General features: G+C 45.1%; 1 protein-coding gene across 14 annotated transcripts in view; it reads right to left on the minus strand.

Annotated features, from left to right (window-relative positions):
* Positions 1 to 27,040, minus strand: part of LOC147335858 (adhesion G protein-coupled receptor L3) — a 264,385-nt gene that overhangs the window by 24,552 nt on the left and 212,793 nt on the right. For all 14 annotated transcript variants that reach the window (XM_086283022.1, XM_086283038.1, XM_086283063.1 and 11 more), the window contains 4 exons: positions 17,262 to 17,471; positions 11,030 to 11,250; positions 5,125 to 5,191; positions 3,195 to 3,286 (listed from right to left, as the gene is read on the minus strand). In XM_086283022.1, coding sequence (XP_086139148.1) covers positions 3,195 to 3,286; positions 5,125 to 5,191; positions 11,030 to 11,250; positions 17,262 to 17,471 — 590 coding nt within the window. The remainder of the gene's footprint in view (positions 1 to 3,194; positions 3,287 to 5,124; positions 5,192 to 11,029; positions 11,251 to 17,261; positions 17,472 to 27,040) is intronic.

Genomic DNA, 27,040 nt, shown 5'->3' on the forward strand with positions numbered 1-27,040 from the left:
AGGAGCGGGGCAGACAGGGGCCACTGTGCTGAGACAACCGGTGATGTGATGCCATGAAAAAACCGCCACAACACGGCCATAAAGCAGACTAATGTGTCCAGAGTGGCTTAAAAAAAAAGCGAGGCAGACAGCAAAAACAGAGCAGAGACCCTTATCCATCATAGCATACAGGCAGCAAAACAACTTTACACCATCTGTGCAAAGAGCCTGCCCTGACACCAGGTAGCTGGAGCTTACGTCAAAAGCAATGACCGAAAATGCTATGTCACCCTACAGTGCAAATACAGAAACTTTCTGTGTGCGCATGAAACTTCTACAATCAAGTAATGAAATAATGCACCTAATGATGAATGAGACTAAAACATGTAAACACTAAAGCAAACTACGGCCTATTATTTTTGAGAAACCAGTGCACATTGACACAAGAGCATGTCTCAACAGGGGTGGGTGTCTTTTTACTATTTATATATACATATATATGAATTATGAGTTCATCTTTTGTGGCAAACATAATTACTGCGTGCAACACAAACACACACTAACAGTGTTGTAATCTCAGGCAGTAGCAGCAGAGGCCCTCATCTATCCTCTGGCGCCATGTGAACATGCAGTTTGATAACCATGGAGGAGCCCGAAGGGAGAACAGGAGGGGAGGTCTGATGTTAGGTACGTTTTGAGCCAGTGATATTTTTCAAGTTTACTTTTAGTCGTCCTGTTGGCTCATTGCTTAATGCAACTTAATAATTTATTACGTCTCTATTGCAAAATATCCTTTTATTCAATTTTCACCAGGCGTTTTTTTCTCAACACAAATTAAGCATGCACCTTACAAGACAACTTGGCATGTAAGGTCTACTCAAGAAAGAAGTCATAACCCAATGCAGCCTCAGGTTATTATACAACATGATTCATTAGCATAAAGCTTTAGACATGTTGCAGGTTTTTTTAATGTATTGTGCTTTGTTTTGCTTGTGTGCTTATGCATAATCATAGAGCATGTGTTGGGGCAGGAGCTGCTACATGGCAGTGCAGCATACAGGACCGTATCTGATAAGACTGCCAACTCTGCACCGGTAATACCAACTTGTAGCCTGGTCACAAATGTTCCCTTGCAAAAACATGTTTTGATTATGATTAAATACATCCCAAACACACAGCTGTGTTATGTATGCAATCTCAGTTGTAGTTAACTGTTTGTTATTACGGCCGACTGTTGTCTTGGAACAGATCAGGCAGTGCTTTGAGCTTGGCACTAGCTTAATTGCATGCATGAGCATCAGTCTCAAAAGAGAATAACTGGCTATGCAATAAATTGGCTGTGTTCTCAAAAATACAGGCGTGTGCTAACAGGAAAAATCACACAAAAAAAGTTTGTGCTTTTGGCGTGATACTTGTTTATTTGCTCTTTTGTACTGTGTGTCTGCCCCTGATCGCACCAATTTCACCGTTTCCAAGCACTCGAACTCCTCCTTAAAAGACTATCTCATTATTTCACTGCAGCATATACAGCTATGGTAAAAAGAAAGTGCAGGCTAAACAACAACATGACATATTGCACTGTGACATTATTTATGTAGCAAAAACTAAGTCATAATGCAGAAGCAGTGTGTGAAAAGCGAAACACACCCCGTGATTCAATATCTTATAGAGCTAAGTTTAGCAGCAATAACTTGAAGCAATCATTTCCTGTGTGACGTTATCAGCCTCTCACACCATTGTGAAAGCACTTTGTTGTTTTGTAGCTGTGCTTCAGTTCATTGAGGTTTGAAGGCATTTGGGGAGGACCTTAAGAGGACTGTTGAGGTCTGGACTTTACTGGATCCCGCCCCCCCCCCTTTTCAGCCATTATGTTGTAGATTTGCTGCTGTGCCTACTTGCATGAAATGAGCCAATTTTCAGTCATAACATTACACTTTGGTATACAGAGAACTTCATGGTTGACTCAATGAATGCAAGGTTTGCAGGTATTAAATAAAAAATGATAATATGTCATGTTTTGGTGCATCGGATACCCCTGTGTAGGTGTTTTGCATTAATCATAACAATTAATGTCAGTCCAGGTTCAGCATTGCATGTGACCGATGTGCACTCAGGACGAAAAGTCCCAAAAATGGGCCGGTTAGGGTCAAGGTTAGGGGTTCGGATGTGATCGTGTTTAGGGTTATGCTAATGGGGTTGGGGTTAAGGTTTTGTGTGTTGGCGTTTCCACGTCGCAAAACTACGACATCACAACAACGTGACTGGTCACTTGCAATGTTGAACCTGGATGAACATCAGCTTTGATGATCCAGGAACAACACCAACGCACAGATATCAGATCATGCATCATATTTTATATCTTATCTGAGGTTGCATTTAGCTAATGTAATGATTAGATTACTTGTGATTATGTCCGTATGCACGACTACTGAAAGTAACAGATACAGTGAATTTGTCCTGCATTAAAGACATTTTATATCATATTTGAATAGAAATATTTTTCCACTTGGCCCTAGTTACCTTTGCAACACTGTCATTCATCTCACCTGCAGACTAAGTGTTTTACCAGCAAAGAAAATCTTCACCTTTGTTATAGTCATAATTGTCCCAGAAGCTTTTACATTATCTGAAAGCAGCCATGCATTAGAGGATAAACAGACTGAAACACACATAACGCACACACAAAATGAATATTCATCTACGGCGTGTTGACACCTGTCAGATTGTCTCCTGGCCTTTTCCTGCGCAGACAACAGTTTTCTTCAGATAATGATGGAGACGCAGCAGAATACCTGTTTGATTTTAACCCCATCTGACACAACCTTTCAATGTAATGGGAGGTGCTTACCTTGTAAGCTCAGATTTCCGCACCCTTGGGTTGGGTGTTCGCAACCTTAAGTGCTTTTAATGAGGTTTTGAAATATCAAAAGTGGAGGCAAGGCAAAGGGAACTGCTCGGAAACAGAGCCTTGAATACAAAGTACCACACAAAAGTTGCTCTTTAACCAGGGGTTCATTAAACCGAAGGAAACGGGTGGAAAAAGTCAACTCGAGACGACTCATACGAGACACAATCGAGCCGTCAGTGAAAAAGCACGTTTGGTCGGAAGCGAGCCGAGCACGCTCACGTGGAAACATTGTTTCCCTCCCGTAAAAAAACAAGCAGTGCTATTTCTGGGAGACTAATGGATATCTGGGTGATCTGAGTGCTCTTACTTGATGTTGTCCAGGCAACCAGAGTCTGGTTTCAAGATGGCTGTGTGATGGAACATCTTGTAGAGAGCGATGCCCAGAAAGATCACGTTGAGCTGGAAGAGAGAAACAGACGGATTTTTACGGGGGCAAGGAGAAGGGAAAGCGAGAGAGGCAGAGAAGAATGGGAACAAAGCCTGTGTGTTTCCTGTTACTGGTCCATTCATTTTAAATCAGGGCACTTTGTAGCACAAAGCTGGAACAGTGCGGCCAGACTCGGTTTCCCACTTTGCCAAACAGAGCGCAAAATCCTATGAAACCTCTATCGGACTAAACAGGGATCGGTGAGACGAGGCAGCTGCACAGTTGCACGGCGGAGCCTTTCATCTGACTTATTCACACTTGTCTCATCATATTCACACTTACAGGCAGCCATGGGGAATTACCGTCCTTTCCTCTTTGCATTTGGAAAAATAAATAAATGAAATTTGTGCAAACGAGAAAACTTTGAGCCTTTACGGCATCGCAAGCTGCGGCAGACTTCAATGGTTATTCTTACTTCCTGTTTTTCCTGTTTCTGTTCAAAAAGCAGACAAGTAAATAAAACTTAAAAAGAAAGTCAAGCACATCTCAGCGAGTTGAACTTTTGCTCCCGTGTTTGTCAAACACGCTGTGATTACAGAGGGAAATTAATTGGCGGTCTTATATCCGACTACTCGATTTAAAAAAAAAAAAAAAAAAACCCCACATTAAGCAGATCGACTCTGGTCTGTCTCTTTATTCGCATTTTCTCTGTTGAGTCAGAACAATAATAAGAAAATGAGTCAGTTCTGGTCATGTGGGTTTGCTCAGAATGGCTCCCTCCAAATTACAGCAATTAGGTGGATTTCATTGGCGATTTGCAGGTAGCGTTCAAGCTGACGTAAGACGAGGAGAATTAAAAATTGCACCTTTGTCCAAACACTCGCCAAATTTTCAGGGGCAGAACTGGAAGCGAGCCGAGGCCTTCTCTCCAACGAGATGGATATTCTTGTTTGTAAATCGGAGAGAGAAAGGAGTGAGTCATGAGGCACGCAGAGATGCATTGTGAATGATTACGCCAAACTGGAGCGTGAAAGTGAATTATGCATGTTTGGATTTGACAGCCAGATCGCGGCTGGGCAGCGAGAGATGCGTTTCTCGGGAAATAATCCTATTGGACAAGCATATTGTGACTTTTTTCTTTCTTTGTTGTTAAAGATATCTATAAGTTTTGTGCCAATGCCGGATATTTAGCGTCATGGCTGACTGGTGTTTTTGGAAAATTAGGAGCGCATCTCCTGGTGACAAAGCAGTATTTTAGTGCTCGGCATTAGTGTAAATACTGAGATGAATGCGGGTCTTACATCAGATTTGGATCAATAAATGAGCTGTTTTATTGGGAGAAAATGAGGCCCTGTCCTAGTTGGGAAAGGCACAAAAAGCGTGTGTGTGTGTGCTTGCATACCACATACTGTACGCATCTATGTCCGGGGCTGAGTGTGTGCCTGCGAGGAAGAGATGGTTGGGGAAAAAAAAGGTAGTGGAGTAGGACTTGGAACGGGAACAAAATCAATCATAATCGCAGTGCGGATTACTCCAGCGCTGCATACTGAGCAGAGTTCGCTCTCTTTGTCCCTCTCCCTCTATCGCTCTGTATCTCACTTCCCCCACTCCCCCCCAAAATCGTCTCAGCCGGCGACTGCGGCAGGGTGACAAACTCCAATATATTCTCTACACCCCTCATTTGTTTTTCTGGACGGCTCCATGCCCGGCGGTGGCATGTATGCTCAACCGGGCAGAGAGAAGAGGGCGATGGGAGCTAGGAAAAAAAAATTAAAAAGGGATCTCTGTGGACCATTTAAGCGACGACCCGCAGGCTAAGTAGGGTTAATGAGCAGAGGGGGGAGAGGTAAGGAGGGTTCGTGACGCTTACCATAATTATCAAGGTTGCTGGTCCTATGAAACTCCAAATGAAGTAGGTGTCCAGGCGAAGCCAGCAACTGAAAGAGACAGAAATAAGGTGAGCGGTGAGGGGGATTTGAAGTAAGAGAGAGGACGGGTGAATATGAGTTGAGTGGGCGGTTGGGGGGGATTTGAGGTTATAGCCCTATGCTCCTGCGCAGAGGATATACATCAAGTGGGAGTCTGAGAGTGACACAGAGGAATGGGTACTTCAAATCACAGATTGCCGCAAGTGGCCTAAAGAATTACGAGCACTGGAATTCGGAGGAAAGGGGAGCTTTCAGTGCCAGTGACAGCCATAACGACGTCCTTTCATTGCCAAAACATGTGCACAATTCAAAGTGAGAAAAGTCACGAGCACGTTATGGATAAACCCGCGAAGGAAGGTTGGAAACTACCAGAGTTTAGTTCTTTTCTTGTTCCACTCTGATTAAATCGCCATTAAGGATGATAATATATGGAGATTTAATTAGTTCTCAATTGAATCCTAACTGTATCACTCCAAAGGAATTGGATTGACCTTGACCCCGACAGACACGGCCGCACGCACGGTCCTGAAGCTCTCAACAAAGTGCCTTACGTGTTCGTGTTAAACCGCGGCGACTCCGTGCGGGACTGTTATAATTATGTCAATAATGAGATAAAGCTCTTTCCCGACCCCACGCTTCACATCAAAACATTGCGGGAAGTCAATCGTCCTCTCGGCTGAAGAGAACCGAACACTGAGCAGGAGCAGAAGGTGACAGCGCTCCTTAAAAATGGCAAAAGAAAAGATACAGGAAAAAAAAAAACATGATTCATGACCTGTGGCTGAATTATTAATCTTTTAATCTCCGCCGCAGCAGCAGATAGACGGCTCCATTTTTGGCCACTGCAAAATTACAGTCCATACAGCACTGTTGTCATTCGGGCTGACGGGGAGGGGAAAATGGAAGCGGCCGAGAATTCGTTTCAAATCCATTGAAGGTAGAGGTGAAAAATACACTTAAAAAAATGTTTTTTTGTTTTCTTATATGGAGCGAAGGCGATGTCAAAGTCCGTTTTTATTTTTTCATCCAAAAAACCCCCCAAAATTGAGCATCTACAGTATTTACAGCAGTGCCCACAGATTTAGCTGCCACTTTGTGTGCATTTCTTTTTTCTTCCTGTCTGAAAAAAATTAAATAAATATATCCGCAGACAATACTTTGAAACAAGAGAAAATACTGTATAACAAGTGACAGGACAAAAATCGACTGCTCCTCTGCTATTACCGGGACTTGATATGTCTCCCCTTCGCTCGTATCAATGGATGCGACGAGGCATCACAGAAAAACACATATGGACAGATAAAGCGGCGAGCAAACAAAAGCCTAACAACACACGGAGAACTCTGGCAGCTCATCAAAGCGCACGCTCTGAATGACTCTGTTATAAATTAAACTGAAGCTTCCATTGTTCCTTTCGCCTTCTTCTTCAGATCATAGAACGATTTAAAGACTCGGTAGGCGGCAGGAGCTGCAGGCTGTCATTTTGTTTTTGTTTTTTCCTTCCCTTTCCTCCTCTTACCTATCCTTCTCCACTTATGTCATGCTCGTGTTAGGCTTTCGGAGCAGTTTTATCTTCCCCTCCTGGTGTGCTAGTTTTTGCACTACTCCTACAGTAAGTGAGCAATAACAAACAAACACAAAAAAGTGCCGGTGCGCCATTTAAAAAAGAACCCATGTTCATGCCAACAGCCTGTTCTGTTGCCACGCCGTCCTTAGAGTCAAGGAGCCTTACTCTTATTCCCTGCAGCAGGGACAGTAAGCCAATGACCAAACAGGTGAGAAAAGGCATGTGAGATACGTAGGCTAAGAAGATGAGTCAAATCATCTCTTCGGTGTGAAGTTCTGCAGCACTTTTTGCCTCAAAGAGTGATCTGTAACTTTCTGGAGTCAACAGACCTCCCACCGCATCCAAATCACATGACCTACTTAAAATAAGCTTAACTAAAATAAGCAGCTGAGCTAAACTATGTACCAGTTCTGCATCCTAACAGTGCAGTTATGTAAGATTTGATAATGAAACCATTAAACCAGGGGTGTCAAACTCCAGGCCTCGAGGGCCGGTGTCCTGCAGGTTTTAGATGTGTCCTTGATCCAACACAGCTGATTTAAATGGCTAAATGACCTCCTCAACATGTCTTGAAGTTCTCCAGAAGTCTGATAATGAACTAGTGTGTTGACCCAGGGTGAGATCTAAAGCCTGCAGGACACCGGCCCTCAAGGCCCCTTGTGTTAAACTATTTCAAATAATACATATAAAAGCAAAGCTGCTCTGAATCAGACAGTGTTATGTGCTTTGGATCATCTCAACAGATATTTGGGTTTCAAATATTTGTTTTAATTTGATATTAAAGAGCACCGTTTGCTACCAGTTGGTTGGTGTTAAGCTTATTTTCAATTTGATGCCACAAATTTAGGCCAGCAGTATCGAGCTATCAAGAAACTAACTTTTCTATTTTTTTTTTTTTTTTTTTTAAAAAGGTACCTCATGAAGACGTGCAATTTTCTTTGTGAAAAAAAATACAGAAACACATGTAGGGGAGTTTACTTTGTGCCGTCGATGTTATGTAAGCTGCCTTTGGCTGCAGATGGATTTGCATGTTTGCCACACGTTATACAACGGACACCCTTCCTGATGCAACCCTCCCAATTATCTAGCCTTGGGATGGGAGTGGGAGTTGCGACTCTCTGATTTTCAGATTTAAATCGCTGATCTTTTGCATGCAAGACAAACGTATGATTTACTACACCACGGAGCTCCTCGTATGGTCCATGTGAAGTACATATAACAAAGTCTAAGCAAACCCTTCCACATCCAGTTCTAGGTAAGCTAGCCTCATGTACCTTTTTCACTGGCACCCTGACATTGTTAACAACACAACAACAAAAAAATAAGCTGAAATAATTAATAATAAAGGCACTGGATTGGGCCATATTTGAGGCCAGATTAAGGCCCTTTAACCTTTTCTCTGCACGTTCAATGGGATGAAAACGATTAACCAACTACTGTATGTAGATTACTGAATTACTTTAGCTAAGCACTGAGTCTACCCCGTAAATTTCGAGGTGGTGTGATGTATTACTTTCATTAAACTGGAGAAATCACACAGACTCGTGTCCTTATTTGCTGACCATTAAAGCAGCCTCCCTGGACGAGACGAGGGTTAACGTCTTGCTCAAGGGCACATTTGGAGAGTAATTGCTCAAGAAGCTGGATGGAAACCCTACTCAGATCAGCTTTTCCTTTTCAATCTTGGACAGCTAGAATTCAAAAGCTAGCTTGACCTTCAGGCTGCTGTAGCGATTTTTTTTTTGTTGAGTTAATATGAATCGCTCGAGATCGCTTCATTCATCTGCGGCGCCTGGTTCACAGCAACTTGTTGGATATCTCGACTCAAACGACACCACCCACGATAACGCCACCGCGGTACCAAAAATCAATTTGCAGCAGGACCACGCGCCGTCCCCCACCTCCTGATCTTCGCCACGTGTCGCGCCTCGTCCCTTCCCCTCATCCTTCAATGGCTGCGTATAATTGTTCCACCGGTGGCAGGCTTTAATTATTCACATGATGCCAAGGCTCAGGCGGTGGCAGCTATCGCCTCATCCATCACTAAGAACTATTGCTCCGCCAATCTACAAATGCGCCGTCTACCAGTTGCTTATGTGTGGAAGCCTATGTGTGCGAGCCGTTTATGATAAACATCAGAGAAGCAAACTGCTGATGCTGGTCTTCATTATTTTCAGATCGGTTTGAGATTAACTGAGAGGAATGGAGAGTGATCCTCCGCTTGGCACCGCTTTATAGACCGTGCTGCATTTCAGAGAGAAGAGCCAGGGAACCGTATCTTCTGCAGCTCGTGAAGGAAAACACAAAACGGGAGTCTCCGTCACTCCTCATCATTTTGTTAATCTCCTCTCTCTCTGCCAGTCTCCATGTTCACACTCCCTCTCGCCTCCCCGCTGAACCTTTCTCGTCCTCTTTGGTAATTTCGCTTAAGACGCCAACTACAACAGCTCGCCGTTTGCTCGGCTGAACTTTCCCAGAGTTAGCATTTTTTCACTGTCAAAACAATGTCCATTCAGCAAAAAAAGGGGAAACGCACTCAGCTTAAGTAACAGCTGAAGGATGAGTGATAGCTATTGGAGTGTCATCTGTGAGATTATTAAAGCTCTTCAAACCAGCGCAAACACATACAAGGTGCTGGCAGTGTTTTTCATCACAGTCAGTCTCCTCATATAGGGCTTTCATCGTTTCTTCAGGTTAGCGTTAGCGCGGTATCGGATCCAACATGCAGCATGAACATGTGGAAATGTTCTATATTGTGGGTTTTCACCTAGAAAACGTTGGGGGAGTCACAACAGATACAATAATTCACAAAAAGGAACTGAAAAAAAAATGATGCATAGATAAAAAGAAATTTAAAAATATCCCAAGGCTTTGATCCCTGGTATAGAAAATTGGCTTTTGATAGAGGCTTCTTGATGGAAAAGCCATCAAGAAGATCAGAGGCCCTGATATAAGCATTTTGGCCAGCTTCTTCTTGTTCTTTTTCCTCTTTTGGAGCCACATATTTGGAAGAGAGGATGGAGTTAGCAGCAAAGGCTGCCAAGCTTGGTTAGCAAGCCATACCTGTTAATCAGTGCAAGTCAAAGACTTAAAATAACATTTCACTCACTTTTGGATGGGCTGTTAGTAGATTTAACCGTCCAGCAGGCTACATCTAAAAGGCTTAAAAAACCAACAACACCAGACCAACAGGGTCTAGTTGAATTATATAAGATGACCATATCTCCTTGTGTCTGTGCGGGGTTTCTCTGGGTGCCACTGCCTCCTCTCACAATGGCAATTTTGTTTATATAGGGCATTAAATTATATGTAAACTCATATAATGTAAACTATGTAAAAGCTTAACACAGAAGATAAACATAAAAACTACTGCATGAGAGCTACTGAGTGCAGGCCTGTGTGAGCAAGAAGGTCTGTATTTGAATCTTGGTAGAGGTGTAATTGATCTCAGGTCAGCAGCTTGTTTTAAAGAACAGGACCACTGATGACCTGAGAGGTCAAACAGCGAACTTCAAGAATGTGGTGGAGGGGCAGACAAGTCCAAATACATGCAGTTAGTGGGGTTTGGTTAACTGGTGATTCATATAGGTTTGATTTTGAGTTGTCTGCCTCTGTGTGTTAGCCCTGCGACAGAGTGGCAACCGGTCCGGGGCATTCCCCGCCTCTCGCCCTATGACAGCTGGGATAGGCTCCACTGGATTGGCTTGGATACGCGGGAGAAACAAGAGGAGGATAGATGGAAATACTCACTGCACATGATATACAGCCGTCATATTATGGAGGAAATTAGCTATAGAGCTCAAACCCATTTTGTCTACGATGTAAAATCAAGTGTTTCCCATGTCAAGTTCTGGATTTTATGGGTCGAGTAACTTTGAAAACGACACTTTTTGGCTTCATTTTTCAGCCCCGGAGGTTTTACGACTTGGAAAACACCCACATCTGTCATGCCTCTAGTGTAAAAATGAGTCTTTGTATTAAGAGCTGCAGTAGTTTTAAAGCTTAACATTAAATAAAATTGCAAAATACACTGATCTGGATGTGTAATGGGTTTTATTTTTATATTGATTTTATCCCCAGAAAGACCTGCAGAATATTGCCCTCTCTTAGAAGCTGCCCATATACAATAAATGATTAAATCCAAGCAAGAGTATTTTCCATTATGGTCTTAAAAAGATGTCAAAATATTATCTTTGTGGGAATTTCGTAAAGAAAGAAAATCCAATTCATCTGAAGAAATGTGGCAGTTTTGCTCACACGCTCGCTCCACATGTACTCACACTCGGTCGGTGCCGTAGCTGCGGTAGTCCACCGCAGCTGAAACGGCCACAATTAGCGCTGGGACCCCGTAGCCCACCAGATAGAAGTAGCGTCGCCGTGAGTGCTCGCTCTCAAACACCTCCACCAGCATGATGTAGAGCTGCACGCCCTCTAGGAACATCCACGTGAACGCTGCCAGGAAGAAGAAGTGGAGGAGGGCGGCGAAAACAGCACACGCAATCTGGGAAGGTTTAGTGGTGACAGAGAGAAAGAGAGAGCGGTAAATAGGGAATGGAAAAAACAAAACAAAAAAAACAGACAAGCTTCACTCGCTCTTGGCTGTTTTACCAATTTCCTGAAAGATTTAAATGTCACGCTGCAAGGCACAGCAACTGTGGCAAGGTGTGCCGGCAAACGAGCAGCGTTTTTTGACCTCTCCGTGCTCGTACCTTTCTAACAATTAGCATTGCTAAGCTTTGTTTGGCTGAAGTGACTGGATGTTTGCCTGTGTGACTGGCAGAGGAAACGCTGCAGCTACTGAGCCCATGTGCTCTTGTTTGCTGCAGCTGGCATGGATGAAAGAGAGATATGAGGGAGTGAAGTCAGCAGTCCAAGAGCCATTTGAAGCAACGCTACGGCCAGGTACGAGCAGATAATGTGCTTCCAAACTTTCCGAGCTGACAAGAGAGCTGTCCGGACCAGATGTGGAAGGCATAGATTGTCATTCGCATGTATGCACACGCCCACGCGCTTCTTAACAATAATAAGATACAGTACTTACATAGACTCATCTAATCATTGGCACAGTTGACCATAACTAGTGTATTTTGTCACTGAAATGGATTCAATTAAATTACTAAAAGGTTGAGTGGACATTAATTGCGGTCCAGGAGAGCGATCTTACAGCTGAGCTGTGAATCATGCCCATAAAATGTTATAGAAGCAGGGGGGGCTAAAAGCATTATCTTCAACTTCACAGGGAGTTGAGCTAAACTAGGAGGCTTATTTTAGTTCTGATAGCTTTAATGATATTTAAAGAGCAAAATATCAATCTGCTTTGATTGCTCGAGGCTAGAAAGTAAAGGCACTTCCTTTCTTTCTCTGCGAGACATCATCATTTTTCTGCACTTGTAACCCAGCCGTGAACTAGCATGGGAGGACGGGCTATTATGATAAAAACAATGACAATAAATAGATCAAATTATTACGAAGACTGTTTGCAATAATGTGCATTCCAGTGTCTGTGCCCCAGGAACGCAAAGCTAACTGTGTACTCTGCCTCATTAGCAAGTAGAAATGCCGTGATTGCGAGAAGCTGTGGGAGGAAATTAAAAAAAATCCCTCTGCCAACCTGTACACGTGTAATGACTCTGCATTTGTCTCCCGTATGAGTGTCGAGAACACACGCACACTTGAAGATGACTGTACAGTGACAGCAAGCCTCCACCTGCTACCCCAGCTGAGCTCTTGAGGAAAGTAATGCCATCCAAACTACAGTTATTATACTAGGAGGAGGTTTAGTGCATTGAACAGCTTAATCCAGATTAGTCTGAAGTGTTTGCAAATTGAAAAACTGCAACAGGAGGCTGGTTGTGGGGGTGAATGGATGAATTCACGCTGGCGAATGCATATAATATAACAGCGATCGAGATATGAGAATGTGACAGCGAGTTGGCAGGTGTTGCTGTGCGAGTATGTGAGTGCACTTTCAAGTATGTGTTTGCTTCGGCACAACCATAGGTGGGAGCATTTGTTGAATAAGAAGCATCCGATTCTTTTATTTCGCTGTTTCGTCTCACCGAGCCCGGCAGAGGCTGAAGAGTCCGCGGCCACTGACACTCGCTGGGAAGCAGCACTCACAGCACCACAGGACGCCAAAGGTTATATTTTCTCAAAACATTTTAGGCTCTTAAAACTGGGAAGAAGACAGTGGACGTACCTCACAGGCGATTCATCGAGGCAATTTAAATGCATCGCTCCGGTTTTACAATAAAAAGAGTGGCTTTTAGCTGTTTGAATCACTTCTACCTGAATGCCTCCATGGACTAGGAGATGGCAGACACATTCGCATCAGGCAGGTTTTCCACTTTTAAAGGTACGTCTATCGGCAAAACCGATATACTGAGGAAACTGGTTTCAGTGTTTGAGGAATTAGATGACCTTTTGTTCATAAGAAATTCTGGGAACAACAACACCAACAGTCATCTCAGCGTGATTTATACTATAAGGCAAATACTCCAGAGAAAGCCCTGGAGCCAGGCCCGGGGAGGGTGCCCGAGGGCAAGCGTCTGGTGGCCGGGCCTTAGTCCATGGGGCCCGGCCGGGCACAGCCCGAAGAGGAGACATGGGCCCATCCTCCCGCAGGCCCACCACCCGCAGGAGGCGCCATAGGGGTCGGGTGCATTGTGTGTCGGGTGGCGGCCAGGAGCGGAGGCCCTGGCGGACTGACCCCCGGCTGCCAAGACTGGCAATAGGGACATGGAATGTCACCTCTCTGGTGGGGAAGGAGCCTGAGTTAGTGCGTGAGGTTGAGAGGTACCGGCTAGATATAGTCGGGCTCACCTCTACACATGGCTTGGGCTCTGGAACCAGTCTCCTGGAGAGGGGCTGGACTCTGTCTCAGTCTGGAGTTGCCCCTGGTGAGAGGCGGCGGGCTGGGGTGGGTATCCTAATATCCCCTCGGCTTGCTGCCGGCAGCGAGACCTGGAGGGGCGTGATTGGGAGGAACGGCCTCCCTGATCTGAACCCGAGCGGTGCTCTGTTATTGGACTTCTGTGCTAACCACAGCTTGGCCATAACGAACACCCTGTTCGAACATAAGAGTGTCCATAAGTGCATGTGGCACCAGGACGCTCTAGGCCGTAGGTCGATGATCGATTTTGTAATCGTATCAGCAGACCTGCGACCATATGTTCTGGACACTCGGGTAAAGAGAGGGGCTGAGCTGTCAACTCATCACCACCTGGTGGTGAGTTGGATCAGGTGGCGGGGGAGGACGCTGGACAGACCTGGTGCACCTAAACGCGTAGTGAGGGTGTGCTGGGAACGTCTAGCAGAGGCCCCAGTCCGCGAGATCTTCAACGCACACCTCCGGCAGAGCTTCAACAGCATTCCGAGGGAGACCGGGGACATTGAGTCCGAATGGACCATGTTCAGCGTCTCCATTGCCGAAGCTGCTGCATTGAGCTGCGGCCGCAAGGTGGTGGGTGCCTGCCGTGGTGGTAATCCCCGAACCAAATGGTGGACACCAGAGGTGAAGGGAGCCACCAGGCTGAAGAAGGAGTCCTATCGGGCTTGGTTAGCCTGTGGGACTCCGGAGGCAGCCGACAGGTATCGACAGGCCAAGCGGAATGCGGCTCGGGCAGTGGCTGAAGCAAAAACTCGGGTGTGGGAGGAGTTCGGAGAGGCCATGGAAAAAGACTTTCGGACTGCCTCGAAGAGATTCTGGCAAACTGTCAGACGTCTCAGGAGGGGAAAGCGGTGCTCTACCTGCACTGTGTATAGTGCTGGCGGAGCGCTGCTGACGTCGACTGAGAAAATTGTCAGGCGGTGGAAGGAATACTTCAAGGACCTCCTTAATCCCACTGACACGTCTTCCGAGGAGGAAGCAGAGTCTGGGGATGAGGGGAATGACCCGCCAATTTCTGGGGGCGAGGTCACTGAGGCAGTTAAACAACTCCTTGGTGGCAGAGCCCCTGGTGTTGATGAGGTCCGCCCCGAGTTCCTGAAGGCTCTGGACGTTGTAGGGCTGTCCTGGTTGACACGCCTCTGCAATGTTGCGTGGAGATCAGGGGCAGTACCTGTGGACTGGCAGACCGGGGTGGTGGTCCCCATCTTTAAGAAAGGGGACCGGAGGGTGTGTTCCAACTACAGGGGGATCACACTCCTCAGCCTCCCTGGGAAAGTCTATGCCAGGGTGCTGGAAAGGAGAGTTCGTCCGTTAGTGGAACCTCGGATACAGGAGGAACAATGCGGTTTTCGTCCTGGTCGCGGAACACTGGACCAGCTCTTTATCCTCTCCAGGATACTTGAGGGTGCATGGGAGTTTGCCCAACCAGTCTACATGTTTTTTGTGGACTTGGAGAAGGCATTCGACCGTGTCCCTCGGGGTGTCCTGTGGGAGGTGTTGCGGGAATATGGGGTGTCTGGCCCATTGCTACGGGCCATTCGATCCCTATACAACCGTTGCAAGAGCTTGGTTCGCATTGCCGGCAATAAGTCGGACTCGTTCCCGGTGGGTGATGGGCTTCGCCAGGGCTGCCCTTTGTCTCCGGTTCTGTTCATAATTTTTATGGACAGGATTTCTAGGCGCAGCCAAGTGGCGGAGGGCTTTCGCTTTGGTGGCCTCAGAATCTCATCTCTGATTTTTGCAGATGATGTGGTTCTGTTGGCTTCATCGGGTGAAGGCCTCCAGCTCGCACTGGAACGGTTCGCAGCCGAGTGTGAAGCAGCGGGAATGAGGATCAGCACCTCCAAATCTGAGGTCATGGTTCTCAGCCGGAAAAGGGTGGAGTGCCCACTCCGGGTCGGGGATGAGTTCCTGCCCCAAGTGGAGGAGTTCAAGTATCTCGGGGTCTTGTTCGCGAGTGATGGGAGAAGGGAGCCGGAGATCGACAGACGGATTGGGGCTGCAGCTGCAGTAATGCGGACGTTGCACCGGTCCGTCGTGGTGAAGAGGGAGCTGAGTGTAAAAGCGAAGCTCTCAATTTACCGGTCGATCTACGTCCATACCCTCACCTATGGCCACGAGCTGTGGGTAGTGACCGAAAGAACGAGATCGCGGATACAAGCGGCAGAAATGAGCTTCCTCCGAAGGGTGGCTGGCCTCTCCCTTAGAGATAGGGTGAGAAGTTCGGCCATCCGGGAGGGGCTCAGAGTAGAGCAGCTGCTGCTCCACATCGAAAGGAGCCAGCTGAGGTGGTTCGGGCATCTGACAAGGATGCCCCCTGGGCGCCTCCTGGGTGAGGTGTTCCAGGCATGTCCCACCGGGAGGAGGCCCCGGGGCAGACCCAGGACACGCTGGAGAGATTATATCTCTCGGCTGGCCTGGGAACGCCTTGGTATTCCCCCGGACAAGCTGGAGGAGGTGGCTGGGGAGAGGGAGGTCTGGGCCTCTTTGCTTAGGCTGCTGCCCCCACGACCCGACCCCGGACAAAGCGGATGACGATGGATGGATGGATGGACCTCAGTGCTTCAGTGATAATGTGAAGTATCAGTCGTAAGAGTTCATGTCCGCAGAAACACACTGGCTTTGAGCCACCCTTCATTTCTTTATATTTTACAAGGAAAATGGGAAATGGCTGAAGTGACTTACTGAAACATACATGGAAATAGAATATACAAGGCAAAAGCAGAGTCTATAACTCTATAAAGCCTGAAAGTCAATATCTGGTATGGCTCACCTTTATTCTTCAACAGAGAAGGAAAACTATTAGTCAGTTAGGTCAAAGCTCTTCTGTTGTCTGTCCAAATGATCCCACACTGCTTCAATAATGTTGAGGTCCAAGCTATGGGGAGGCCAATCCATGACTGATAGATATATCAGTCATAGTTCCAGAGATAGTTCCAGTTTCTATCCAGGTATGCTTTTCCTGCATTGGCTGTGTTTTTAGGATCAGTTCCAGATGATCCCAAAATTTTGGGATGCTTTCCAGATAGCATTTTAAGTTGCAGATGGATTTCTACATTCATAATTCTATTAGTTTTTTTAGAAGATGCCTAACAACACCGACGGAAATCATAACAGAGCCTACATCTTGTTTCACACATGCCTATCTATGATACAAAACCGCTCCTGAAATCCTCAGGAGGGTCGGATGCATCTCTCAGGCCCTCTTCATCAACTGTTCATCAACTTTTTTTAGGCCTGCCTTCTTATTTTGGCCTTATCAAGTGGTGGAAAAACTTTTAAATACCCTCAGAAAGTCAGGCGAAATATTGTTCAGAAATGAGGGGTGGCTCAAGACCTTTGCAGAGTACTGTTGCTACCTGTGCTTGGCTATTAATAAAGCTTGTCGCTTACAGTGTGAACACTGGAAATTTGAACAGAATGATAATTATGTACAAGATGAATAAAATCCTCCCACCATCACACCGAATTCAACATCATTGCTCACTTATTACACAAAACATAACTATCGATTATTAACATTTTGAAACATCTTATATTGATCATTGATGTGTCCTAGCTTGATCTGCATTCTAACTGCGAGCACACAACAAAGAAATAAAGCAACATTGTGATAATCTTACCGGCTGGTCACCCCGATTTATCCCCACCAGAAAGAGGGACTCGGCAATGAACAGACTGATGCACAGGTTTTTATGGATGGTGTTGCGATCGCTCTGGAGGCCACGGAAGAAGCAGAAGGTGAAAAGGCTGATGAGCAGGCAGACCAGCGACAGGAGGATGCCAACCCAAGTAATGACGTCTAGAAGCATTTCGTGAACAGGGCCGGTGTTCTGCAACAAAAGTGATGAGAGAAACCGATAAAACCAAGGCCAGTCCACTGTTGGTCATGTCATCAAAGAAAAAAAACAACACAAAACAAAGAAATTTTGAGTTATTTTTCATCTTCTCAAGAAGCATTTTGATGTTTGCCAAGACCGCTTCTTTTATATCGATATAGATTTTACTGGTAAAGGCAAGACAAAAAAAATCTGTGGTGAAAACAACAACAATAACCGTGAATACCAGCGACAATCCTGAAGCTTTTATTTTCATTATTGTTTCGTGGGGTAAAGTGCATTCACTCCACCAGCCAATAAACCACTACCCACAAGCCACAGGTGGCAGAAATGAATCATGAATTAGTCAGTGTGAATCAATTTAAAATGCCCCCCCGTTGTTTCATTTTGGTCGGGCAACAAAGTGAAACAAAGTGAGCCGCGCAAAGGGCCACAGGTGTCGTAGACCAGCACAACAGGAATTCAATCAAACCACTACATGGTCAATGACTTTCACTGTTGCTTTTAGATAATTTGCCCTTTTCACAAAGTAATTTGCCACCACAGCCAGTTTTGGGCACTAAAAAGCCGTTTGCTGACAGTAAATTCAGGCTTTAGCGGTAGAGATAAGAATCAACAGTTATTCTCCTGTAGTCACGAAAGGGAATTTACATCAGCCCATAAAAGGCAAGTGCACATAAGGGATGATTGGACAGGAGTAGGAAAAGGCAAAGTCGACTAAAACAGCAGAATCTGCAGGATGGTTGAGTCATTTGATCTCAGTTAGAACGAACCAAAAACCCAAACAAACCGGTGATGCCTCAAACACTTCTCAATAACGTCCCAACCGTTACACTTATTTAATTTATTTCCACATAGAGTCGGCTGTAACACCTGACACACTGAAACATTTAGCTGAAAGTTAGCTAAACATAATGGACAAATGGCTAAAACAGCTAACGGTAGAGGAACATTATCTTCTTTCATTCCAAACTCTGTTCACTGGCATTTCATTTCAATTATAACCATCTACTAAGAGTGAAAGCTAAATAATGTACCATTCAAAATCCCATTAAACAGAGTCAATTGAAACATAATGGTCAGTGCTAATAAAAGCATGCTAACAAGGCCGATGGGCCTTGGAGCAATGTTGTGAGCCGTGGCTCCGAAGATACAGCATCTAACAAAGCCCGCATGAGTGATTTCCAGTGCAATCCCATCTGGAATCAGGAGAAGGAAAATGCCATTATTCTGATAACTCCGCTACCAGCGAGGAGAAGCAGACTTTCCAAAAACAGACACCATCTATATGTAAAGCGTGTGGTTCAGAGAGCAACATCTTGATTTAATAACTAAACATAATTACTGCATCAAAACATAACGATCAGCTACTGTGGCTTCTATATTTCCCGAAGGGATTGTCCTCTTTCTCGGGACTGCTGGGCATTGATTCAAAAATAAATAGAGGAGGGGGGAGGGGATAAAGTGCAAGTTTGAAAGGTGGGCTGTTAATTTAAAAGAAATCTGCCAACCTCACAGCCGGCTGTCGCTCCTGACGGGGGTCAAAAAAATGTCTGGGCGGAACTTTTGAGTCTTGACTTAAAGATTACGTCTGAATGCTAATGAAGATCAAACAGGCATTATTTTAAATGTCACTTACATTTAAGTGCAGACGGTAAATTTGCATTGATGGGCTGTTAACAAGACCACAGCTAAAAACTAAGCCAACTGTGCAAGCACTGACATTGTATATAACCACCTAGCTGTCTGTTATCAAAGGCTGTGCATGCATACATTGGCCTGCAGCAACTAAACATACGACTTTGAGCTACAGCGCAGCAAGTAAATATTTGCATACACTGAGCAATCACCCTACAAGAGGCATATGCCTAATACGTCTCTCAGATGAGTCTCAAAATCAAACTTTTCGAGCACGGTCAGCAGAAGAGTTCGAGCCAGGATGGGGGTGACAGACCAACTTCTGAGTCAGGTAAGGCTGAGGAAGCTTAGGTGATGCAGAATCACAAAGAAGCCTTGTTTAGTAGCAGCTCAGCTAATACTAGCAGAGAGGGGAACAGATGCTGATCATTAACAGGCTCTGGTACAATAACAGCCGCAGTGCTCCTTGAGTCTGGAGAGAGCGCTCTTTTGATTTTCCTGCCTGATGAGCCGTTGTGTATATGTTGGAGGGGTGGATTGGGGGAGGAGTGGGGCTGGCAAGATGTTGTATACAGGAGATGTGTATGTGTGAAACTAAGGCTGATTTCCTTATACTTTAGAAGGACGCTTATGCAGAAGGTGTCAACAGATGCCGATGTTTGCGCTTGCATGCTCTGCGGTGTGCGGTGCGTTAGTCTTGTTTTCAGCCCGACGTGCGACAGAGCCGTCGATGCAGTGGGTGGTACCGGCCATGGTGCATTGCGAGAGGACCCCGAGGTCTCCCGGGCTGGCTGGCTGTGCAGCGACTGCAGCCTCTATCCATCACAATCTCACCTTCAATTGAAGAGGGGCCCGGTCAGAGAGAAAGAAACAGCAAAGGAAGAAGAAGAGAGAAAAAGAGACAAAGCTATAGAAACCGAGAGTAGGAGCAGGGAATGTATCTACACCTGGGTGATGGATTTACTGCGGGATGATTTCTTTGTTCTGGGAGGTGGATGATGACTGAGACGTCGCCAAACACAAAGTCTCTGCTGAAAAGTTCCTTTTACTGCAGGTGGAGGGGGGGTCTGCCCAGGCAGGGTGGCAAATGATGTGATCTACAGTGCCTCTGCGCCTAGCCTTACAACAACAAGCCGGCTTGATGGGACTCCATGTAAGGGTCTCTAAAGTGGGCAGACGTAATTTACTCTGAAATTTACTCACTGCGGCGCAAGGGCGGCCCGGTCGGACGGCGTCCGTGTTACTTAGCAGGGCGACGCACATTTGTGCACATTCGATTTGTCCTCCAATGTTTTTCTGCCCCACATTTTTCTTTTATGTCTTAAACACACACGCTTTTTTCATTCCAGACAGACGCCCGGGTGCGCACAACACAAAATAAGGTTTGTGGGAGCTCTAGCAGTGTTACACGAAAGGGCACACACAACAATGCATCGGTAATAATGGCCGAGCCGTCTTAACTTGACGTCACATCACATGCGCTTTATTATGATGACATAATTAAGCGCCGAGTCCCTCACATTTTTTACCCTCTGTGTTTTTATACACCGCTTTGTATTTAATCATTAGTTATTCTTCTCTGACTCTTTTCCACAGTGTGTCATGAGTCCTGTCTCCCTCCCCTCACCCCTAAACTAGTCGTGGCAGATAGCTGCCCCTCCCTGAGCTGGTTTTTCTGGAGGTTTCTACCTGTTAAAATTGAGTTCTTCCTTCCCACTGTTGCCAAGTGCTTGCTCAAAGGGTTTGCTTCATTTTTAGTTTTCTCTCTGTGTTATTGCAGGCGCTTTACCTCACAATATAAAGTGCCCGGAAGGGACTGTGGTTGTGATTTTACGCTATATAAATAAAACTGAATTGAATCCTGTGTCAGAAGCCGGAAACCAGCCTCTGAAATGATGTGGAGGAGGTAAGGAGCAGTGACAAGAGCAGAGTGTCAATCCTTCATACCTCAAATAACCGCTCTTACTGTGGGGCCACGAAGCCAATCCAATTAAAATGCATAAATCTCCCCATATGCCTCCAGAGCTGGGCTCTGACTCATGAAACGCAGTCAGGCAGGGCAGACAGTTGCGCTATGGGGTAGTGGCCCCACTGCGGGGAGTCATGTGACAAGTTCACCTACGGTACGACCAAGGATTTATGATCTGCACGGGGATGAGAAACAGTTTCGGAGAGGGCACATGAATCAGGGCTCTCGGCAAATTCGTCACATTTAAAAGGGCCGGGAGAGAGAGAGAGAGAGGGGGAGAGAGATTCCGGCTCGCGTAGCGGGAGTTGACATTCAGCACATGCACCGAATGTCACACTGTGTTCTAGGCTACAATAACTATGATATAACGTCCAAGCGTGACTTTGAGTTGCTATGGAAGTTAACATGGTTTCTCTTCTCTCCATCTGCGCCTTAAACATATAAATAGATTTATTTTGAACCACTGCTCTCTTGTACAGTGCTGTACCATACTTCCTTTGTTGCTCCATAAAATACACGGCGAACCTTGGCTGCATCATCATAGTTGCTGTCTGATGGTGTAAGCATGGAGATGTTCTATAATGACAGTGATGAATGTTGCCTAAATATCACCCTCTCCATCATCCAGTGGGATGTGTCACTGATTTATACTTACTGGTCTGTTGGGAATAGTGACACTTACTACTATCTCAATGGCTCACACGGGCTTATCTTAGCACATACATTTACTACGCAAATAATGGCCTACAGGTGTATATTCTTTGAGCTGGGGTGTTTAAGCCTATATTAAAAAACTTCTGACTTTGCATTTACCAGAGGTGGGACCAAGTCATTGTTTTGCAAGTCTCAAGTAAGTCTCAAGTCTTTATCCTCAAGTCTCAAGTCAAGTCTCAAGTAATGTCAGGCAAGTCAGAGTCGAGTCTCAAGTCACTGGTGTAAAAGTCCGAGTCAAGTCACAAGTCTGAAACTTTGAATTTCAAGTCCTTTCGAGTCTTTAAAAAAAAAAAACGAAAAAATAATGTTGCAGTTATATGCTAAATGTAAATATTAGACCATGTAATTTTTTAATCTGTGTTTTTCTCAACACATGACAAAATAGTGAACTTAGAAAATATACACAAATTGTGAAATTGCACCTCTTTAAAATGCAGCTCAATTAAACCTAGCTCCAAGAATAATTTTCACCGACAGTTCTGAGATAAGCTGCATGTTATTCTTGGATGCGGTTGTAGGACCGGCTTTGAAATCGCATGACAAAAATATCATACATATTAAAAAAAACTGAATCACCAACGTAGCCTGGAAAACATTTGCTAGTTAGATGAAGTCAGCTATCTCATCTTAGCATATTTATATGCATATTTATAATTATACGGTTCTTGGAGTGAGTGCACACACTCATGAAGTTTAGTAACTTCCGGTCACTGCAACAAGCCCAGGTACAGTTTACCGACGGATGGGTGCAGGACCTTGAAATGTACCGTGTAGAACGAAAGACCATCGTACGTATCATAAGTTTACCAGTCTCACAAATCGTCGTCATAAATACACATTCCTTAACCGTTTATTAATAGGACCTTTGAGCTCAACGGTAATTAATTAGTAGTGGAAATAATTTCTGGTAGCATCACAGAAATGTAGCAGTGACAACAATATTGTATGCTGTAATCGTACTGGGCAATTAGTGATACAAAACAACTGTTTTATCCTGTGAATAAAAGTATATGTTTTTGTCAATGTACCATAATAACAGAAGCGAAACACAATATTGTGTCAGGACAATTCACTATTTATGCACAATAAACACAATAAATAAAGGAGCATAGCGCGACAATTTCTGTTCAGCGCCAGACTTGCTTGTAACCTATATCATCAATTATGTTAACTACAACAGCAGACTGACCTTCGTGTAAATGCTTGGAGCAGACTAACCTGTGAGCTGGAGTGTTCTGGGACGTTATATTTGATCTTTGAATGGCTGCAATCCAGGCCATCCGTCGCGTCTTTGTTACTTTGGAAACATGGCTCGAACAATTTCTCTTCAACGACGTAATCCGGTAACAACCGATCTCTTTACCCGTCGGCTTCCCGTGGCTGTCATGCGACCGGCTATTGCAGTTAATAATACAACGGCTTCTTGACATTTTTGTGTTTCTTTTTATCGCTGTTTAACTGATTTCAATTGAAAGCCTGCGTGCGCTAGTACCGCTTGCCACGAGTTCCCAGAATCCTTTGCGGTTCTACCCGTGAATGACGTCACATTTTCAATCTCTATATAATATGCATGTTAAATTTTATATTTGGGGTAAAATATCAAGTCTTTTCAAGTAAACCGGTTCAAGTCCAATTCAAGTCCCAAGTCATTGGTGTAAAAGTCCAAGTCAAGTCACAAGTCTTAGAACATTTTTTCAAGTCAAGTCTAAAGTCATAAAATTAATGACTCGAGTCTGACTCGAGTCCAAGTCATGTGACTCGAGTCCACACCTCTGGCATTTACCACTAGCAAGCAGATGGTTACATATTAGCATAGAGAGTATGGGGGATGAGCGTTAAATTTACCCTTAACACTTAGACCCCCGGAGAGCAGTCATTTTGGTTTTCTACCTTAGACCCCCGCGGAGTCATCATTTTGCGTTTCTACCTTTAAGCAGAAGTTAATGTGATTGTTCCTGATTGACGGAGACAAATGCAGTCATATGGCAGGAAAAACACTGAACACGGACCAAACTTCAGTCGAGAGAACACCTGAGACCAGGGGTGTCAAACTCCAGGTCTCGGGGGCCGGTGTCCTGCAGGTTTTAGATCTCACCCTGGGTCAACACACCTGAATCAAATGATTAGTTCATTACCAGGCCTCCGGAGAACTTCAAGACATGTTGAGGGGGCAGTTTAGCTATTTAAATCAGCTGTGTTGGATCGAGGACGTATCTAAAACCTGCCTGGAGTTCGACACCGCCGGTCTCGGGTGTTCTGTAGACTGAAGTTTGGTCGACGTTTAGGGTTTTTCCTGCCATATGACTGCATTTGTCTCTGGCCATCAGGAACTTCTGAGACGATCCATCCAGACAGTCTCAGATAGTCTCCATCCAGAACGCCTGAGACGATCCATCCAGAGCACAAGGTTAGTCATTAATCTGCTGCTGCATGGTTTAGATAACTCACGATTGAAATCTTAATTAGCCTCAGAGTGACTCTTTTCTTAAGCATTTAAATATTTGGTGTCTGGTAAACTTTGAGCCCATTGGTTGCAGTTACGTCATAAGGTTTTAAAAACTGAGCTTAAAGATGTGTAGCACATGGACAGGGCTAATAAAAAGTCAGTTTTCAGGGGCTTGTTTATACTAACTAAAATAAGATACAGAGCATTACAACACATTAAAGAGCTAACAGCCTTGATGAACGCAGCAGGAGCTTGGAGTCAGAAGCAGGTTGATACGTCATCGCTTAGCAATCATATGTTGATTCTTCAATAGTGAGACCAACTGACCTACTAGATTGGTTTATACAACAACAAAGCAACATGTAACCGAAAACCAACTGGAGCCGCCAGTGCTAACAAGTACTATGGCGGTCAGATGATTCATTTGAAATTTTAACGGGGTGTCCAAGCTCAGCGCTGCTATGAGAAGCAGCTAAACCCTGTCTTCTTTATGAAGTTGAGTAGAATGAATTTATTAATTGCGGTGAATGTCTTGAGGCTCAGTGAGGGTTGCATCTCAAGGTTAGAGTTATCCTTGCGAAGTCTCATCAAAGTAAACTCATTTGCGTCAATTCCTCCAAAAGCTTTTCTGCAATCGTTCTGAAAAGATACAAGCGACGCGTAATCTCTCACACGCAGACGCCGTCTGTGAGAACGCTTTTAATTTGTTTATGTGGCCAACGGCGTTTCTCTGCTCGGATTGCAGAATCAGTCAAAGGAATCAGCTCTGTGGCCAGATAGACCCAAATTAGCAAACTTAAGTGGTAGCGCATACAGCACTGACAGCGCTCGATGCCCTTGTGATAATCTTAGTCGCAGCTACCCGTTTCTCCCATTTCTGACATATACGCTGCGTGTTAACTCCTTAAATCAAGGAGGCCTTAATTTAGTTCATTGAGGAGAGCTCATTTGGAAGAACTGAACATGATTTATTAAGACAGAGAAATTAATTAATCTATTTGGCGATTAGAGTCCGATGACCCATCGTGGCAGAACAGAAACCCAACGGTGACTGGAATTAGGGCACTTAGATTGGTCTAGACGCTGGTGGTGGTGAAGATGGAGATGGAAGTTTGGATGAGTGACATTGGTTAAATGGAGATTGAGAGGAGGTGGGTTGCAGGAAGAAAATATGAAAGGGAGCATGATGGAAGAGCATTGAGATTTAAAGTAAGCAAAGTGGAAGCTGATTGGCTCAAAGAAGGTGGACAAGAAGGTGATTGGACTAAAGCAATAATGACAGCACTGAGTTTGACAGTGTGGCAAGGAAGAAGTGATGTGAAGAATTGACTGGCAGCAGATGACTGACTACAAGCTTCATTTGTGCGCAACTTCATAAAATTATCAGTTATTATCATGTAATTGTCTCTTAAAGGGGAGCTCATCTGTGTTTTCCCATTCCCCTTGTAGCCTGTAACAACAGTGGATGCTCTTACTGACAAGACAGAGGAGACGTGTGAAGCTAAGGCTGATTTCCTTATACTTTAGAAGGACGCTTATGCAGAAGGTGTCAACAGATGCCGATGTTTGCGCTTGCATGCTCTGCGGTGTGCGGTGCGTGACACATTAGTCTTGTTTTCAGCCCGACGTGCGACAGAGCCGTCGATGCAGTGGGTGGTACCGGCCATGGTGCATTGCGAGAGGACCCCGAGGTCTCCCGGGCTAGCTGGCTGTGCAGCGACTGCAGCCTCTATCCATCACAATCTCACCTTCAATTGAAGAGGGGCCCGGTCAGAGAGAAAGAAACAGCAAAGGAAGAAGAAGAGAGAAAAAGAGACAAAGCTATAGAAACAGAGAGTAGGAGCAGGGAATGTATCTACACCTGGGTGATGGATTTACTGCGGGATGATTTCTTTGTTCTGGGAGGTGGATGATGACTGAGACGTCGCCAAACACAAAGTCTCTGCTGAAAAGTTCCTTTTACTGCAGGTGGAGGGGGGGTCTGCCCAGGCAGGGTGGCAAATGATGTGATCTACAGTGCCTCTGCGCCTAGCCTTACAACAACAAGCCGGCTTGATGGGACTCCATGTAAGGGTCTCTAAAGTGGGCAGACGTAATTTACTCTGAAATTTACTCACTGCGGCGCAAGGGCGGCCCGGTCGGACGGCGTCCGTGTTACTTAGCAGGGCGACGCACATTTGTGCACATTCGATTTGTCCTCCAATGTTTTTCTGCCCCACATTTTTCTTTTATTTCTTAAACACACACGCTTTTTTCATTCCAGACAGACGCCCGGGGAGACCGGCGTCTACACACGGAGCAACTAGCAACAACCAGAGACCATGTGACTGACATTCTGCTACGACGGGCCAAATAAAGGCTGGAGAAATGAGCGAAAATAAAACAACTGACAATGAAAGTGATACTGCTGACTGACATAGGGCAGGCTGGTAAATATATTAAGGGGTCAACTGGAGCCTTAGTGTGTGTGGTAGCATTGGGTGGTCATCTACAAAGTGATACCCAGTGAACAAATCGCTTACAGTGGACTATGGAAATAAGCATTATTGGGCCCCTTTTGGGAACATTTGACCAGAAGCACTAGAAACAGTTGGGCCTCTGCGTGCTGACTTGCTCATTTTCTTCAGTGATTCAGAATGCACAATATCTGAATTAGTCTAAGGAACTAATTGACTTCAAAAATAATGAATCCCAATGAGAGACAGTCTGGAATAAACTGCTGAGAGTGTCTACTAACCACGCATACTGTTCAGTAGATTCCAGTGGTGGATACAAATTTACGTTGACCACACTCAT

The sequence above is a fragment of the Aulonocara sp. 'chitande type north' Nkhata Bay genome, linkage group LG3 (assembly GCF_057382095.1).
Source record: "Aulonocara sp. 'chitande type north' Nkhata Bay isolate Kocher_YH1m ecotype deep benthic linkage group LG3, A_spYH_male_GT1.1, whole genome shotgun sequence".
NCBI classification, from domain to species: domain Eukaryota; kingdom Metazoa; phylum Chordata; class Actinopteri; order Cichliformes; family Cichlidae; genus Aulonocara; species Aulonocara sp. 'chitande type north' Nkhata Bay.